We start from the raw sequence: 19,157 nt of genomic DNA, 5'->3' as shown, positions 1-19,157 counted from the left end.
AATTCATACAGCAAATGCAGCCACTAAAAAGCACAGCTTGGAACATAGCTCAAACAAAAATTAAAAAATTAATCATCTAATACTAACAAGTTATTTTTTGTTTATAAAATTTATTTGTACTTTTCAAATCTGCAGTCTTTTTATACCATTCGACAATGCCGGCCCCAGCCGGACCCAATTGTATTTTTCATAACCCTACTATAAATTGGCAGCATTCAACTCATTTTTGGCAACCAAATCAATTCAGCTCAGCTTCTCCAAAACAACCACATTCATAGAAGAAAAGCTAACTCACTAAATTTTTGTTGCAATGGCCTCTTCCCATCTATTTATCCTTGTCACTCTTGCAATTGTTGCCCCTTGTATTTTGGCCACAGATTTTGTTGTTGGCGACGACAAAGGTTGGACCATTAATTTTGATTACCAAACTTGGGCACAAGGAAAACAGCTATGTTGGCGACAAACTTGGTAATATATATATATAAAGTGAGAGCTCTAGTTTTGTGAAGCATTCGATAAACCCAAAATACCTTCATTTCAAAAAATAAAAAACTACAAGACTATCCCAATATAATATGGTTAAACGGTAATACACAAATATAATAGGGTTAAAATTGTCATACAAAAAAAAATATATTGAGAGATGTTTAGATGCGGACATTATATCTGCACATATAATAAATGAGAATTTACAACCATCAAACGCAAGGCACCAACACTTTCAAACTAACTGAGACTGTTGGATTACCCATCGCATAAATAATGAACTACATCCTTCTACCAAAGCGCCTTTCTCCATTGGAATTTCAAAAGGAAAAGCACAATATAATCTCCTCCACGTTTTCGGCCTTAACAGCACATACTTTGCAGTTACATGGAGAACCGATACTACTGTTCAATTTTAAACTGCTATTTTCGATTTCCAATCTCACACGTACGCACATGGATTTCATTCCAATTAGTATCAGAGTACCAGTTTCAAGCCCTTTGGAAGTGAGACCATGCTACACTGTTTGGATTAATTTGGGGATATTCTTAACGCAAACGGCTTTTGCCAACCATTCATATCAATCTTGGGTAAAATTTTATATCTCAAATTTTTATTTTTTTCATTCTCTCTTCTTCTTTTTGTTATAGGCTCCAGACAATTCTATGGGTGCTAATTGCAACCATTGGACAAGAAGCAGAGTTCAAGGCTTTGACAGATTGTGGGTAAATCTCAACTTTACCTATTCAGTTTTTAGGATTTTTTTTATTATTATTTTTTTTTAGTATTTGTATTTAGTATCTTTAAGTAAATTTTAGTTTGTATTTACTGACACGAATCAAAGAACAAAGATTATCATAATCAAGGGTTTATACTATTGTGTTAATTTACACTGCATATTATTTTGATAAAAATATCTGCATATTATATAGGGTTTTAACATCCAGATGGCAAAAAGTTAATTTCTATCTAACCAAAAATCTGTTTACTCCCAACTCTTCTCGATGGGATACGACGACTTCTTCTTTGATGCGGTTGTAGAATGAGGTCGAAGGTGACTAGGCTATGGAAATTACTGAGACTTCAAGACGGAGAGGGTTGGGATGAAGATCAAAGATGTATGTCGAGAACCTAGGCATTGTAAGTTTCTATATATACCAAGATGTAATTAGAATTTAATTAAACTGCCCTACGCAATTGGCAATTGTACTGAATAATGAAGGAATAAATATGTGTGTTCGATCCTACTTATCCATATATATAAGCAGTAGAAGTGTTTTAAAATTAAAATTTCAAATTTGGACCTACGATGACCTGCGGCATGTTTTTCCTAACAACTGTGGGGCAAATGTACTCTTCCAGTCAAAACGTCACTAATGTACTCTTCCAAAAAAGAGTACTCAAGAAAGTTTTTCGAAAAGCAAATACTGAATTTTTATTCTTTTTTCTTAAATTTAATTTGATGGCAATTTAAAGCGTTGTTTTGTTTGCTATCATTTAGACATAAAGTTCTACTTTATAGTGGCCTTTGTTACGTAAGAGATTGATAGGAACATCATGTTTAGCTTCATTCTGTTTATGTTCTTTTCTCTTTTCAAGTTATGAGGCTTAAAATATCTCAGTTCAAACTTCAAAGACAAGTCATTTTGGCTTCTCCATTTATCTCATGAAAATACAAATTTGGGAGGATCACGAAAAGGTTAAATTTTATTTGCAATAAAAAAAGTGCATGCATTCAACATCCAAGCCAAGAAGGGGATTGAGTTCATATGATTAACAAACACGATCATCCATAGCATAGATTATTGACCCGTTGAAATGTACTTTTCAATGGTTTGGCATACAAATTTGGGAGGACCAAGGAAAGAATAGAGACTGGATAATAGGTCATTTCATCTTATTTTTTTGTTAATTTATATTCAAAACAACCTATGAACGGGTCCAAGTCTTTTCCATGATCATGGTGGAACTATGTACGTCTTGATAATAATAGTTTATTGTACTAGAATTGGGCTGTTTAGCTTGGTAGCTAATTGTGATCTCCATGCTAATTGTTTGTGTGGGTTGTTAGAAAACACTAGAGAGAGCGAGACAATTTTATTTGGTATTAGATTGGTTAAAAGAAGAAGACAACATGTTTTTCTCAATAAAAATGCAAGTTTCATTAAACTTGGAGTGACCAACCAAGTTTAGTGAGTTTGTATGTAACCTAAACCTACAATGTCACTATTAATGTCTATACCAAATGGATAACAATGGTAAATAACTAACGCAACACATCTTTAGGGGTGCGTAGCGCCGTGATTAAAAAAAGCCTCTCGCATGCGCATGAGCGTGTGCGAAGAGGCTAGTTAAATATAAAATCCCTACACACACTTGCATTCTTTTCCTTCTTTTATTTTTTTATTTTTTTATTTGTATATGGGAACTAGTTCAAAGATTTTTGTGATTTGTTCCATGCAGTTTTTAAGTATCCCAAAGGAGTCCACAACGTGCACAAAGTGAATGGCACTGGCTTTCAGCAATGTGCAGCTCCATTAGACAGTGTGCCATTAACTAGTGGAAACGACTTGGTCACCTTTGCAACCCCGGGAAGAAAACGGTACATTTGCGGTGTTGGTCAGCATTGTAAAGCGGGGAACCAGAAGCTTCTTTTAACTGTGATGCCATCATCCGCTCCTAGCCCAAGTCCCAGTTATACTGCCTCAAGCCCTAGCACGTCAATCCCTTACACCTCTGCCGCAACAGGAATTGCTGGAACAAGATTTGGGTGGAGGATGACCGTTGTTTTTGGCTTTCTCGCACTGCTGACGGCTTAATTATTTCATTAGGTTGTATTTGTAAAAATTGTTTTCTTTAATAATTGTTTTCTTTATCATGTTCTTTCCTATTAATTCTTGTTATCAATGATTCTTTCATGTATTAATAAATGTTTGGTTTGTTTTTGAAATCAAAATGCCCGTCTGCCGTTCGATTTGGTTTGTTTTTGAAATCAAACTGCCCGTCTGCCGTTCGACAAACATTAAAATTAAATATTTTTTATTTGTAAGAGTACGGCTCTTGATGCCACCTTTTTTTTTCTATTTCTTAGTCCAGTATGAAACAACACAGTGAACAAAACGATACGACGTAGTTGGAATAATATAGGTACGTACTCATCTAAAAAAGAATATAACCTCATTAACCACAACCTATATAATTGATAAAACAGGGGTTATGAATTGAAGAAAAGAGAGGTGGGTGGGTGGGTTGGATCACAAGTTTGGAGTTGGAAGAGTGTATATGTAGAAGAATACAACATTCAATCAGAAATATTAGAAATACTAAATGTATGTCGGCCCTTGTTAGATCCGTTGGTTGGGTATATCACATTCTTTCCTTGAGGTCTACGGGTTAATATGAGCCGGTGAAAGAAAAAAAAAATCAGAATTCAATTCATACGAAACTCTGATTATATATGTTTGACTTAAATTTCTAAACAAACTCAAAACCATTCAAATCCTTCAATGAATTCACGGCGACTCAAGCAAGATATCAGCCTTCAATGAATTCTCACATAATTTAAGGACGAAACGACCAAAAACGGAATGCAAATATATAATGAATCAGCTAGAGAGAGTGCGGCTTCCCCAACAACATTGAAAGGGTGCCACTTGCATTAGATACCACAACTGTCACAATGGAATTTTACATTTAACTTGTTCAGGGTCAGATGTCATGTGATCGGTTTTCTCTAATCAATAATTCACATTAACTACTATGAGGAGGTATATATTTCACAAATCATTGCTGCCCGATCTGCATTGTATTGTAAGAATTTGTTCAAGCTATTGTATTTTATAGGGCATCCTCTCAAAGAAGTTAATTGGTCATGGTACTAGGCGGGCAATCAAGCTCTACTACTTGGACTTTGAACGACGTCATCAAACATATATAATTCAAGTTTTTGAGGCTTATGGAGATAAAGCGGAGTATCAAATAGGTGATATTTAGTCATGGGATAAAAGGCTAGGGCTTGCATCTTTGGATATCCTACAAAGTTATTTCCTTGTTTTCTTATCTTCATGAAATCGTTTTTTTACCTATGATATTTGTAAATTGGTGTACATTCATTTTCTTCCATTTCTCTTAAGCATGGCCAAAATACAATAAATAAAGGGCACAAGACTGTTTACTACCCTTATGTTTCGTGGTTTTCAACATTTAGTACATCAAATTTTTTTCGTCCCAGAGTCATACCTAAAGTGTAAATTTTGGGACAGTCTCATACATCCGTTAGTCAAACTGTTAAGTCTAAGGTAAACTGATGATGTGGCGCTTATGTGAACAATAATTGGACGCCACGTGTCATTAAAGGGTCCACGTGGAATATTAAAAATTAAAAAAATTAAAAATAAAAACAATTTGTAATTTAAAATTAAAAAAAATTAAAAAACCAAACCTAAACCTAAAAAACCAATATGGGTTCATCTATCTGTTCTTCTTCCCCACCCAATCTAGCGACCAACCCCTCTTTTCTATTTTCCCTCTTTGCTCCGCCCTTGCTGCTTACCTGATGACCCCCTTCCTCCCTTCTCTCCTCGCTCAGCTCCAAGTATCTCTCCCCCCACGTCTCAATCCGTACCGCTGTCGTCCCCTCGCTCCAGCAAATCACTGAAACTCCTCCACAATCTACTCACCGACTCCGCCGTTCCCCAAATCTCCCTCATGACCCTCAACGGCCTCAAATCCTCGCTCTTGTCCAGTTTTTGACCCAAGACCGGACAACCCAGGAGAGGGGAGGAACAATGGCATCGGCAGAGAAAGAGCTCGAAGCACAACTTATGGAAGCTGGGAATCAGCTCTTAGAACCTTCGTCTTCTGTCCCTGACCTCCTTGATGTTCTCGACGTAAGCCCTAATTCCTCTTCGAATTGTTGGGTTTTCTTCTTCTTTTCGTATTGTGAAGTATTTGCGTCTTAGTTGCTTTCGTTCCGTGTTTAATTTCAAAGGTTCTGTTAATTAAATTGTTTTTTTTGTGTGGTTATTTGTTAATTTAGTGAATTCGGGTTTGAATGTTGTTGCTGTGAAAGCTTCTGATGTGAGATTCAAGTAGGTTTTAACATTTCCGTGTTATTTTTTTGTGATTTGTGCGAAAGGAGAAAAGGGAGGGACGGGGTCGGGGTTGAGGTAGGGGAAGAAGAAGAAGAAGAAGAAGAAGAAGAAGAAGAAGAAGAAGAAGAAGAAGAAGAAGAAGAAGAAGAAGAAGAAGAAGAAGAAGAAGAAGAAGAAGAAGAAGAGGAGGAGAGAGAGGGATAAAAAAAAGCTGGGGAGGGTGCGGGTTGCAGGGAAGAAAAAGGGTTTTTTTTTAATGTTTTAATATTTTTAATGACACGTGGCGCCTAGTCATTGTCCACGTGGGCGCCACGTCATCAGTTAAAGGAAGACTTAACAGTTTGACTAACGGATGTACGAGACTGTCTCAAAATTTACATTTTAGGTATGACTCTGGGACGAAAAAAACTTGATGTACTAAATGTTGAAAACCACGAAACATGAGGGTAGCAAATAATCTTTTGACCATAAATAAATTTGTGCTTTTTCACTCGGTTGATGATTACTGTTGTATTGCATCTAATGTTGTAAAAGCTATATATGTCAATTGAATGCCCACATAGAAATGTAAGAAAGATTAAAAATAGTAGAGTGGATATATTGTCAGGTTTTGTTGCTGTTGTATGGCATGACTTCCAACATGCATTAACTTCTCTTGTAGACTTTTGCACATAAATGACTTTATATAATCAAGAGCATGCAGTGTATGATCAATTACACTACACAAAAAATAAAAAAGGCAGAAAGTGAATACCAATCTCCCTTCCCTCTCTTTAATTGCATTCTTTATGTGATACAGTTATGAAAATAAACAATATGATACATTGCAGCCGATGCATTTCGATCTCTAAAAAAAGTTCTCTCTCACTCTCACTTTTGCCTATTTACAACACATAAAAATATTTGTACCCTTTGTAATTTGACACGTCAAAGAATTTGCTAATGTAGTAAAGGTCGTACCCAGTGCACAAGGCTCCCGCTTTACGCAGGGTCTGGGAGAGGTGAATGTCGGCTAGCCTTACCCCCATTTATGGAGAGGCTGCTCCCAAGTCTCGAACCCAAGACCTACCGCTCATGGACGAAGGCACTTGCCATCGCACCAAGTGCGACCTCTAATTTGCTAATGCAGTAAAGAATCAAAATTCATACGGCAGATGCAGGCCACCCGAAAGATGCAGTTTGGAACATAGCTCAAACAAGAATTAAAAAATTAATCTTCTAATAGTAACAAGTCATTTTTTGTTTATTAAATTTATGTTGTACTTCTTACTTTGCAGTCTTTTTATACCATTGGCAGTGCCGTCCCCAGCCAGACCCAATTGTATTCTTCACAACCCTGCTATAAATTGACAGCATTTCAACTCATTTTGGCAACCAAATCGATTGAGCTCTTCTTCTCAAAACAACCACATTCATAGAAGCAAAGCTAACTCACTAATTTATTGTTGCAATGGCCTCTTCCCATCTATTCATTATCCTTGTCACTCTAGCAATTGTTGCCCCTTCTATTTTGGCTACAGATTTTGTTGTTGGGGACGATAAAGGTTGGACTATCAATTTCGATTACCAAACTTGGGCACAAGGAAAACAGTTCTATGTTGGCGACAAACTTGGTAATTAAACTGACTATCCCTGTACAAACTTGCATTTTCTTTTCCTTGTTTCTTTTTATCTTTGGCCATGGGAAGTAATTCGAAGACTTCTGTGATTTGTTTTATGCAGTTTTTAAGTATCCAAAAGGAGTCCACAATGTGTACAAAGTGAATGGCACTGAATTTCAACAATGTGCAGCTCCATTAGACAGTGTGCCATTAACTAGTGGAAACGATGTGGTCACCCTTGCAACCGCAGGAAGAAAATGGTACATTTGCGGTGTTGGTCAGCATTGTAAAGCGGGGAATCAGAAGCTTCTTATAACTGTGATGCCATCATCTGCTCCTAGCCCAAGTCCCAGTTATACTGCCTCAAGCCCAAGCACCTCAATCCCCTACACCTCTGCAGCAATAAGTGTTGAAACAAGATATGGGTGGATGATGGTTATACTTGGCCTTCTCGTGATGCTGACGGCTTAAATATTTCAGTAGATTGTATCCGTCGTCATTATTTTTCGTCATTTGACTAATTCTTTCCTTTTAATTCTTGCCATGAGTGATTCTTTCATGGTTTTAATAAACAGTTCTGGTTTGCTATGAAATCAATTTGACAATATTCTACAAACATTTATATGAAATAATATTCATGCACATTATTTGTAAGATGCTGTTATTTGATCCCACCCTTTTGTTCTATTTTTTTACCCGCCTTAGGATAAAACTATTCATCGACAAACATTTTTCTCACCGAATTTCATTTTTTTTCTTCACACTTTCTGTTTTGAAAACATGATCTTTAGCGGATATAGATAGACCAACCGCTCAGATTGTTGATATCACGTTCAGATTTTTACGGTTAGTGAAAATATTGCTTGGAGTTTATAAATTCTCTATAAAATGTATCACACTGACTCATATTTGAGTTAACCTTAAACATCAGAACGTGATATCAGTGACCCAAACCTTTCATTTTCTGCATTAGCTAAAAGATCGTGTTTTCAAAAAAGAAAACCTGAAATGTAAAATTTGATGAGATGAATAGAATGTAAACGATAATCGATAGTTAAATATAATCTAGAGTTTGTAGATTATGGTGTCGAATGTTGGAGTTTACCCTTTCAAGAAAGTTGTAAAACTTGCCATTACGAGTGATTGTATATTTTCTTTTTACATTTTCACACTTCTACATTATTATGATGAATTTTTATTAATTTTGCACTCTAACAATAAACACTATTCATGAGGGTTTGGAGAATTTTAAAAATGTAAATGACGATAAGGCTAACACACTAAATTTTGCACTCTAACAATAAAGCTAACTCACGAAAATTTTGTTGCAATGGCCTCTTCCCATCTATTTATCCTTGTCACTCTAGCAATTGTTACCCCTTGTATTTTGGCCACAGATTTTGTTGTTGGTGACTGACAAAGGTTGGACTATTAATTTTGATTACCAAACTTGGGCACAAGGAAAACAGTTCTATGCAGGCGACAAACTTAGTAATTAAATATAAAATCCCTACACAAACTTGCATTATTTTTCTTCTTTCTTTTTATCTTTGTATATGGGAACTAGTTAAAAGATTTTTGTGATTTATTCAGTTTTTAAGTATCCAAAAGGAGTCCACAACATGTATAAACTGAATGGCACTGGCTTTCAGCAATGTGCAGTTCCTTTAGACAGTGTGCTATTGATTAGTGGAAACGACGTGGTCACCCTTGCAACCCTGGGAAGAAAATGGTGTAAAGGTATAAAAGCACATGATCAATCCAATGGTTGATGTGCTACCATGTGTCAATAGATTAAGATGATAAGTTTGCTAAGTTTGTTAAAGCTTCAAGCTTATCTTCTTACATGGTATCCTCGCCGATAATGGACGACGTTTCTCTATCCTGATCAAGTGTTGCTTTCGCTATCCTCGATCTTCTCTTCTCAACTATTTCACTATGTCTGTGGTATGAAATCTTCTTTCTTGAATCTTTTATGATATGGCGAATTATGATTTACAAATTAACTGCATTTTTTGCACGCAAACTATTTGATTATATGTGTGAATGACTTTTCTCTCTCTGAATTTGCCAATTTCTTCCTCAAAAAGTCTGAATATGATTCTCAAAAAGTGAAGTGCGTATAATTGCAAACCCTAGTTTCTCAATTTCTTCAAGAATCTCTTAATTTCTTTAAGATCTGTCCTTTTTCTACAAGAATTTAGACAGTATGGTGACTATTGCACAATTACAGATAGTTCAGTCTCCAATTACGAACTTGATTCCTAATGTTTCGGTCTCTGTGAAATTAGATGATACAAATTACTTGGTTTGGCATTATCAAATGTGATTGCTTCTTGAAAGTCATGAAATTCTTGGCTTTGTGGATGGAACACATCGATGTCCAACTCATTTTGTTGACGATTTAGATGTTGAAGGTGTTGAATCTGAAGTGTACCAAATCTGGAAAATGCATGATAGAGCTCTCATACACAGGGCCGGTCCAGAGATTTTTGAGGCCCAGGGCGACGTAAAAAAAAGGTGCCCTAACTTCATGTAAGAAAATTATTTATTTTCACACATAAGACATCGAAAAAATTATACTTAGAAAAACACTTCAAACTCAATAATTTAGAAACACAGAAAGACTAATTTATTTTGTATTGAGAGAGGGAAACAAAAAGACTTCGGGCTTACAAGTAGATAGATGATGAGTTTTGTTTTCTATTTGAACTTTGAATGTGTTTTTGAATAAATCGTGAGATGTTTTTTTCTTATTTACTAACCTTATCAATATGGGACTAAAAAATAATGATGTTTTCGAGTCTTTAATTGATATGCATTATTAATGAATGGGCACTAAATTAAACATTTTGATGACACATCATATAATTTGCAAATTTGGTCTACGTATTATTCTTTCTTGAAGATTAGACTTGAATTAAAACTAATATTTAAAAATAACAGCCCACATAGCTACTAGATAGTAACTAAAAATAAATTAACAACCAAACAAAAATTTGTAAAAATTGAAAAAAATAAACATGCACTTAGCATTTCGAACTTAGGACCTCTTGTTAATTTTAAACAACAAAAATCATTGTTTCTAATTAAACTTCTTAATCCTTTAACCAAATTTTATAAATTTATACTCTTATAAAAAGAAATTTGTAAAAAATGGAAAGCAAATAAGCACACATGGTGTTTTGAACCCAAGACCTCATTATTATTTTCAAATGACAAATCACCACTTCTAGTTAAATTTCTGTGTCTTTGAACCAAATTTTATAAATTTATACTCTCATAAAAATATATATAAATATATCATCCTAATAATTTTGGTGCCCCTAATTTTTTTGGGCCCTGGACGGATGCCCTGCCTGCACTGGGCCTGGGCCGGCCCTACTCATACAGCTTCTTATTGCTACTCTTTCTACTATTGCAATGTCGTGTATCATTAGTGGTTTCAATTCTAATGAAATTTGGACAAATCTCAAGGACATATTCTCAATAATTACCAAAGCCAATATTTTTCAACTAAAGACTGAGTTGTAGAATATCAAGAAAAAGTATAAGACTATTTCTCAGTACTTACAGAGAATTAAAGATGCTCGAGATCATCTCTCAGCAGCTGGAGTTTTATTTGAAGATAATTATATTGTCATCCTTGCATTGAAGTGGTTACCGGTTGAGTATAGCACATTTCGTACGGTGATAAGGGGTAGGGAGAATGTTATATCTCTCAAGGACTTTCGAGCTCAGTTACTTGCTGAAGAAACAATTGTTGAGCATGCTCAAGTTTTGAATCCTTCACTACTACTATGATAGCACAAGATAATCTGTCCAAAGGAAAGGCATTGGTGTTTGATGAAGGGCCTTCTAATCCTACAAATACTTAGTATCATCTTGGTAGTTCATCTGGAGGTTCTTACAATTTTGGAGGATCTTATTCTGGAGGATCTTATAATTCTGTTAACCATAACAATAACTCTGGTGGCTATAGAGGACAAAATTCCAGAAGAAGAGCAAGAGGCAGAAACCACTTTGGTAATAATTTACGATTCTCTGGTCACAATCCTAATAATAATCCTGGCATCCTAGGCCCTACAAGACCTCATGTTTCTACCTGTCTTGAGCACAACAATGACATACCTGTGTGCCAAATTTGTTACAAAAGAGGCCATATTGCCACTGACTACTTCCAGAGACATTCTTCTACCACTGTTTCATCATCTCCAATGTAATGCCAAATTTGTTAGAAGTTTGGTCATTCTACAATGAAATGTTATCACCAAGCTAATTTCTCATACCAAGGAAGACCTCCACCATCCTCCATTACTGCAATGCATGCCAACTATCAGCCATCTGCCCCTCAAGAGCAATTCTGGGTAGCTGACACTGGTGCTACATCCCACATGACATCTGATCTATCCAACCTCAATTTTGCCACTCCATTTACTGGCACTGAATCAATTACCACTGCAAATGGTACAGGTTTGCAAATATCTCACACAAGCTTGTGGCACAACATATTAGGACATCCCTCTAATACTGTTGTTTCTCAAATGTTGCATGAATCTCAGGTCCCATTTTCTGTGGATCATTCTAAACATGTGTGTATATCCTATTTGCAAGGAAAGTTTACTAAACTTTCTTTTTCATATCCTGCAAATAAAATTGTAAAACCCTTAGGAATCATACACAATGATGTGTGGGGCCATCACCTACTTTGTCCATTGAGGGTTTTAAATACTATGTACTCTTCATAGATGAATGTACCAGGTTTACTTGAATATTTCCTTTAATGAATAAAAGTGAGGTGTTTCATAGCTTTGTGCAATTTCATTCCTTTAAAGAAACTCAATTCTCCACTGCAATTAAGGTTTTTCAAAGTGATGGTGGTGGTGAATACACCAGCAACCAATTCAAACATTTTTTACTAGATAAAGGCATATTGCTCACAAGTCTTGTCCCCATACACCTGAGCAGAATGGCCTTGCTTAGAGAAAGCATAGGTACATTGTTGAAATTGCTCTCACTCTTCTTCAAACAGCTCATTTGCCTTCATAGTTTTGGTTCCATGCTTATGCAATTTCTGTTTATTTAATAAATATAATGCCATGCTAAACTTTATCCAAGAAGTCTCCATATACTTGTTTGTTTCAGAAAACACCAGTGTTAACACATTTAAAGGTCTTTAGATGTAGTTATTTTCCACTATTGAGACACTACAATACTTCCAAGCTTCAGTCCAAAACTGCACAATGCATATTTTTGGGATATGCTGGTCAATTTAAGGGGTATATCTGTTTTAATACCATTACCAACAAGTTTTATGTGTCAAGACACATTGTCTTTGATGAGAACACTTATCCCTATTTGGATCTCATTTCCAAGTCTAAGGTTACACAAACACCATAATTGTCTTCTTGAAATGTTGTACCACTATCAGTCACAATTTACAATGTTATTAAATCACACACATCATCATCATCATCTCAACCAGCATCTACATCATTGCATTCAACCCCTCGAGCTTCCGAGCCTTCTTTTATAACCCCTAGTGCTTCAGAGTTTTTGCCATCGCCCACTACAACTCTAGAGTTATTGCATTCTTCTCCCACCAATCCTATACCTTTGAATATAACTACTATTAACCAAGAAATGTCACAATCACCCTTGTCAGCTCCTCTTACAGCTACATAGTCTCTAATCCCTGTGGATCCTGATTTCCACCATGAAAGTCTAAGTGTGGTTCTGCCAGTACCTTCTGTAAGTTTTCACCCAATGCAAACAAGGTCAAAGAGTGGAATTTCTAAGAGAAAAGATTTCTTAGCTTCTATTACATCATCAGTTATGCTTGTTACAGAACCCTCTTCTTTCAAGATAGTTAGTAAAGTTCCAGAATGGCAAGTTGCCATGTAAGATGATATCACTTCTTTGAATGCTCAAAAGACTTGGACTCTTGTACATCTTCCTGTTGGCAAAAACTTGGTTGGATGTAAGTGGGTGTAGATGCTTAAGAATAATCCAAATGGGTCTATGACAAGGTATAAAATGTTGGAAATATGCCCTGAAAGTCAATCTTTGGAAGAAATCTTTCAGGACAAATAAATGAATGTATGGATGAATCTTATACATCAAAGGCAAAGACACGAATTAGGACTATCTCAATAAACGAAATATGTCCTTAATAGTGTATCCATGGACAATGGATCGATTGAAGAAGTAATCTAATGATGTTAGACTACAGAGACCTTCTTCACATAACCAGATGTCCAAAAGGTTCCTGGTCATTGGATTGTCGGAGGGATACTGACAATGCTTAGACCAGTACATACTATGTCTGCTTCAAATGGAAGGATGGAAAGTCTCATCCCATTCGTGTTGTGACACTAAGACAAGTATGTAGGTGCTCATTAGGGGAATGAGTTCACTGAACACAATCGAACGAGAGTACTTGCATGGAGGTCTACTCACATGTCAAGCAAGTAACTCTAATGGTTGGAATAATGTAAGTAATCCTTAGACCTGAGGCATCGTCGTTGTCTTGTGGTTAAGTACTTAATCTTTGATTATGTCAAAGTCTCCCCATTCGAGGGTGTCCACGGCATGATTGGGGTTAAGCCACTTAGTCATGAAGGCAAGTGTATGCGCAACAAGGAATCTCTAATCCTCGATAAGAGAGGAAGAATACTCTAAGATATGATTCGGGAATCTTCGGCCGAAGTATTGAGCGTATTAAAAGGAAAGCGTTCCTATACGACTCAAATGAATCATATAAGAAGGAATAATCACATTAGGGGTTTGACATAATATCCATACCCTAATGATGTGATTGAGAGTATTGTATTAGAGAAGGATCGAATTACATTGTAATTCCAACTGAATAGGTTCTTCGAATAAACTTCTACATTAGCTTGGGTAGCTATGACATATGGTTAGATGTCAATCATAGCTTGTGAGTTCTTCTAGATGATTAAATGTAGCCACCAAAGAAGAATGGTGAATTGAAATGAAGTTTCAATTCAATAAGTGATTGAATTAATTGGATTGGTTCCGATCACCTCACTGCCTTGCTAATTAGAACCTAAAAGATTGTTCACCGATACACTATTGTAGTGAGTAACTAATGGATGATGGAAATGATTAATTGGATTAATTAATTGTTGTGATTAATTTAGAAAGTCTAAAGAAATCATAAAAGCGATAAAGATCGTTTTGGGCTTAAAGAAACGTTCGGGTTTAATTGGGCCCATTGGGCCTAAACCCATTGGGCTTTTATTCAAGCATTGGATGACTTGAAATTGTAAAAGCCCAAAGCCCAAAAGAACAACAAAGAGGCCGGCCATATAGGTGTGGATTGGGTGAGATATTTAGTCAATTTGTTGGCTAGGTTTTCTTTGATATATAAGGGACTTTATATTGATATTTTCCTTAAGTTATTATTTTGGTGTTTAGAACAACAAAAGAGAAGAGAATATCTCTCCAAAAACTATACAAAGGGCCGGCCACCAAAGAGAGTGTTTTAGCTAACAATCTTTCACTCTTTTGGTTATTCCTTCATCCTTCTCACTATATTTGTGGGTGAGGATCTTTAGAGGTTTCCTACTTTGGAAACTTGAAGAGAACCTAGGAGCACTCATTCTAACAAAGTGGAGGAGGCAAGGAGGGAAGCTAGCATCAAGGATTTCAAGGAGCAAAGAGCTTGGAGGTGGTCCATGCTTGGTCTAAAATCAAGATCAAGAGGTATAAGACTAACCTTCACTTTGTTCTTGATTCTATAAAATGTTTTGATGCATTATATATAAACCTATGAACTTTGAAGGGGATTTGCATGACTAGAGCTTTGATATTATATGATAACATGCTTCCGTTGCTCATGTATATAAATTTTGAATTGTATATGCATGCTAGTCATCTAGAAATCCCACATGAAACTCATAGATTTCCCTTCATAAAACTGGTCTTGTAGCTAAAGGATATAGTTAAGAGGAAGGCATAGACTATACTGAAACTTTCAGTCAAGTAGTCAAGCTAACCACTGTCAGATTAATCTTAACACTTGCAGCTTAATTCAACTGGAGTTTAAAATAATTGGATGTTAGGAATGCATTTTTACATGGCGATCTATTTGAAGAAGTTTATATGAGTCAACCTCTTGGGTTTGTGAGTTCTTCTCATCCTTCCAATTATGTTTGCAAACTTTAGAAGTTTTTGTATGGCTTTAAATCGGCTCCCAGGGCATGGAATGAGAAATTTACAAGCTTTTTACCTGGTTTAGGCTTCAATGCCTCTCTTGCAGATCCATCTTTGTTTGTCAAGCAAAACCTTACTGGTATTGTGATCTTATTACTTTATGTGGATGATATCATCCTAACTAGTAGCAATTCATCTCTTATTTATGAAGTTATTTTGGCCTTGACACAAGAATTTGATATGAGGATTTGGGCAATTTACAATACTTATTAGGTTTACAGGTTACTTACAAGACTACATGCTTGTTTGTTTCCCAAACCAAGTATATTCAAAATCTTGTAGCCAAAGTTGATATGCAAGAAGAAAAATCATGTGCCACACCCTGCCTTCCTTATCACAGGTTATCTAAGATAGATAGAACACCTTATCATAGTCCGTAACAATATCGAAGTATTGTTGATGCATTGCAATATTTGACCTTTACTAGGCCATATATTGCATTTGCAGTCAATCAATGTTGCCAATTTATACACAACCCTCTGGATATTCATGTTTATACACACCATGCTGTTTATCTTGGTAACACTCATGTTTCTTGGGCCTCAAAGAAACAACACATTGTGTCTAGATCCTCTATTGAGGCCGAATACAGAGCTCTTGCCATTACTGATGCAGAAGTCTTTTGCAGATCCTTTAGATATTCATGTCCTTTTATATGATGCTCCCATGTTGTGTTGCGATAATATTTCCACAATAGTGTTGTCCTCTAATCCAATCTTTCACTAGAGAACGTCTTTTAAGAGAGTTTGAAAAAGAGGCTCTGGGTTCGGGAAACTTATTTTTTGATTTTGATTGGAAGGAAGAGCAGCCCGAAATTGGATCCTCTGTTTCACCAGGTTCTGATTCTGAAGATTGCTTGGAGAATTCTGATTTGTCATTGATTATTGAAGCCGCTGAAGAAGAGCACAACAAAGAAAGTGTGAAACATATTGAGATAGACTACCATTTCGTCAGGAAGAGAGTTATCAGAGGTGACTTAGTTGTGCAACATGTCTCTTCCAAGAAACAGTTTCCAGACATTCTTACTAAAGGGTTGTCTATTTCTCTGTTTCAAGATTATTGTTCCAATCTTATGCTTAATTCTAGTAAGCATGGGATTGAGGGGGGATGTAAAGGTATAAAAACATAGGATCGATCCAATGGTTGATGTGCTGCCATGTGTCAATAGATAAAGATGATAAGTTTGTTAAGTTTGTTATAAGTTTGCTTAGTCTGTAACGAAAGTGTAGTATATATAAAGAGATAGTTTGTAAGGATTCTGTGTGGAAAATAATACAGAAGAATTGTTCTCTCATATTTTCTCTAACTTTCTGCAATCTCTTTCTCTTTCTAAGTGTGAAACCTCCATTGTTAAAGCGTCAAGCTTATCTTCCTACAAATGGTACATTTGCGGTGTAGTCAACATTGTAAAGCGGGGAACCAAAAGCTTCTTATAACTATGATGCCATCATCTGCTCCTAGCCCATGTCCCAGTTACACTGCCTCAAGCCCTAGCACCTTAATCCCCTACACCTCTACCGCAACAGGAAGTGCTTGAACAAGATATGGGTGGATGACGGTTGTTTTTGGCTTTCTCACGCTGCTGACGGCTTAGATATTTCATTAGATTGTATTTATAATAATTGTTTTCTTTGTCATTTGACTAGTGTAAGTCATCATCCTTCAATGAAATCTCACATAATTTAAGGACGAAGGGACCAGAAACGGAATGAAAATATGTAACGAATCAGCTAGAGAGAGTGCGCCTTCCCCAATAACATTGGAAGGGTGCCACTTGCATTAGATACCACAACCGTCACAATGGAATTTTAGATTTAACTTGTTCAGGGTCAGATGTCATGTGATCAGTTTTCTCTGATGAATAATTCACATACTACTACGAAGAGGTATATGTTTCACAAATCATTGCTTCTTGATCTGCATTGCATTGTAAGAATTTGGTCAAACTATTGTACTTTATAGGGCATCCTCTAAAAGAAGTTATAAATTGGTTATGGTACTAGCCGGGCAAGCAAGCTCTACTACTTGGACTTTGAACGACGTCATCAAACATATAATTCAAGATTATGAGGCTTATGGAGATAAAATGGAGTATCAAATAGGTGATATTTAGTCATAGGATAAAAGGCTAGGGCTTTGCATCTTTGGATATCCTACAAAGTTATTTCCTTGTTTTCTTATCTTCATGAAATCACTTTTTTCACTCAGATAATAACTAGTGTTGTGTAAACATGAATTTTTTGTAACAAATAATAAGAGAACATGTGTACAAAGCAAATGTATTGTATTAATGAGTTTAGGATTAAAATTTCCTTACAATTTGAATCCTCTGATTTGATCTTCGATCAGGTAAAGTGTGTAGTGTTGTAGGGGTTGTTGATCCAAGGGTCGCGATCACTTGATCTTGGATGAATGATTGCCTTAAGGATTTGGCTTGTGGTGAGGGAAGAACTGGCACGTGTGGTGGTGCTTGATGATTCTTCAAAGGTTTCGGCGAAGAACGTAGAGGGCTTTCTATGTCTTCTTGAGTGTGTAGAGTTGGGGAAATTTTGATGCTTGAGAGCTTTAAAGTTTCAAAGCTTTAGCGTCTAGGCGTGAAAATGATTTCTGGCCCTTTTTTCTTTGTCTTAGAGCCTCTTATTTATACTCTCCAGGCTTTGCCTACGGATGAATTTGGCCTCTATTGTGGGCTTGATTAATTGGTGAAAGAACTAGGGCTCAACTTGTGGGCCGATTCGTGATTTGACTCCATCAATTAATATTTGATTTAATTAAATTAAAATCAAATAAATCAATTAATTCATTTATGCCAAGTGTTGACACATGTCATTCTTGATGACTCGTTTGATTTTGATAAATCACATCCATGTGTACGATTTGTGAGACACATGGCGCATGCCACGTATGGCATGTCTAAACTTTAATGTGTTGGTGACCAATTATTTCACCGAAATTTCTATGTCTACAAGTTGTATTACATATAATATTGTAAAAGCCGTGTGAATTGAATGCCCACATAGCTTGACTAAATGTGTAATGTAAAAAGATTAAAAATAGTAGTGTAGATGTATTTTTAGATTTTGTTGCCGTTGTATGACATATGATTTTCAACATGCATTAACTTCTCATGTAGACTTTTGCACGTAAATAGCTCTATATAAAGCGTATGCAATGTATGATCAAACTACACACAAGATAAAAACGCAAAAAGTGAATATGAATTTCACTTCCCTCTCTTTATCTGTATTCTTTGTGTGATATAGTTATGAAAATAAATAGTGTGATACATTGCACCCGTTTCACTTCAATCTTTATAAAAGTTCTCTCTCTCACTTTTGTCTATTTATAACATATAAAAATATATTATACCCTGTGTAATTTGACGTGTCAAAGAATTTGTTAATGCAGTAATTAAAGAATCAAAATTCATAAGGCAGAAGCAGGCCACCCGAAAGATACAGTTTGGAACATAGCTCCAACAAGAATTAAAAAAAAATAATCTTCTAATATTAACAAGTCATTTTTTGTTTTAGTAAATTTATGTTGTACTTCTTACTTTGTAGTCTTTTTATGCCATTGGCAGTGCCGTCCCCAGCCAGACCCAATTGTATTCTTCACAACCTTGCTATAAATTGGCAGCATCTTCGACTCATTTTTGGCAACCAAATCGATTGAGCTCGTCTTCTCAAAACAACCACATTCACATAAGCAAAGCTAACTCACTAATTTATTTGTGCA

At 35.9% G+C, this 19,157-nt stretch overlaps 1 protein-coding gene, 1 long non-coding RNA gene and 1 pseudogene across 2 annotated transcripts; all 3 read left to right on the top strand.

Moving 5' to 3' along the window:
- The first annotated feature begins 310 nt into the window (after positions 1-310).
- On the top strand, positions 311-3,306 carry LOC126617978 (blue copper protein 1b-like; annotated as a pseudogene).
- On the top strand, positions 946-1,712 carry LOC126617980 (uncharacterized). The gene is made up of 3 exons (XR_007621608.1): positions 946-1,077; positions 1,138-1,208; positions 1,529-1,712. It is a non-coding gene; the product is annotated as an uncharacterized LOC126617980 (long non-coding RNA).
- A 1,371-nt stretch (positions 3,307-4,677) lies between the features above and the next one.
- On the top strand, positions 4,678-7,798 carry LOC126617977 (blue copper protein 1a-like). The gene is made up of 3 exons (XM_050286059.1): positions 4,678-5,376; positions 6,529-7,193; positions 7,303-7,798. The coding sequence occupies exons 2-3, from the start codon at positions 7,031-7,033 to the stop codon at positions 7,650-7,652; spliced, it is 513 nt and encodes a 170-aa protein (XP_050142016.1). The 5' UTR covers positions 4,678-5,376; positions 6,529-7,030; the 3' UTR covers positions 7,653-7,798.
- The last annotated feature ends 11,359 nt before the right edge of the window (positions 7,799-19,157 follow it).

Source organism: Malus sylvestris, chromosome 4 (genome assembly GCF_916048215.2).
Source record: "Malus sylvestris chromosome 4, drMalSylv7.2, whole genome shotgun sequence".
In the NCBI taxonomy this organism is placed as follows: domain Eukaryota; kingdom Viridiplantae; phylum Streptophyta; class Magnoliopsida; order Rosales; family Rosaceae; genus Malus; species Malus sylvestris.
This window is presented reverse-complemented; position numbering and strand designations above follow the sequence as displayed.

What these genes read in the sequence shown, in the direction of transcription:
- LOC126617977 (XM_050286059.1), top strand. Translation starts at nt 7,031, where the DNA reads ATGGCCTCTTCCCATCTATTCATTATCCTTGTCACTCTAGCAATTGTT. An exon ending in CTATGTTGGCGACAAACTTG is followed by an intron (nt 7,194 to 7,302) that starts GTAATTAAACTG and finishes TGTTTTATGCAG; the next exon opens with TTTTTAAGTATCCAAAAGGA.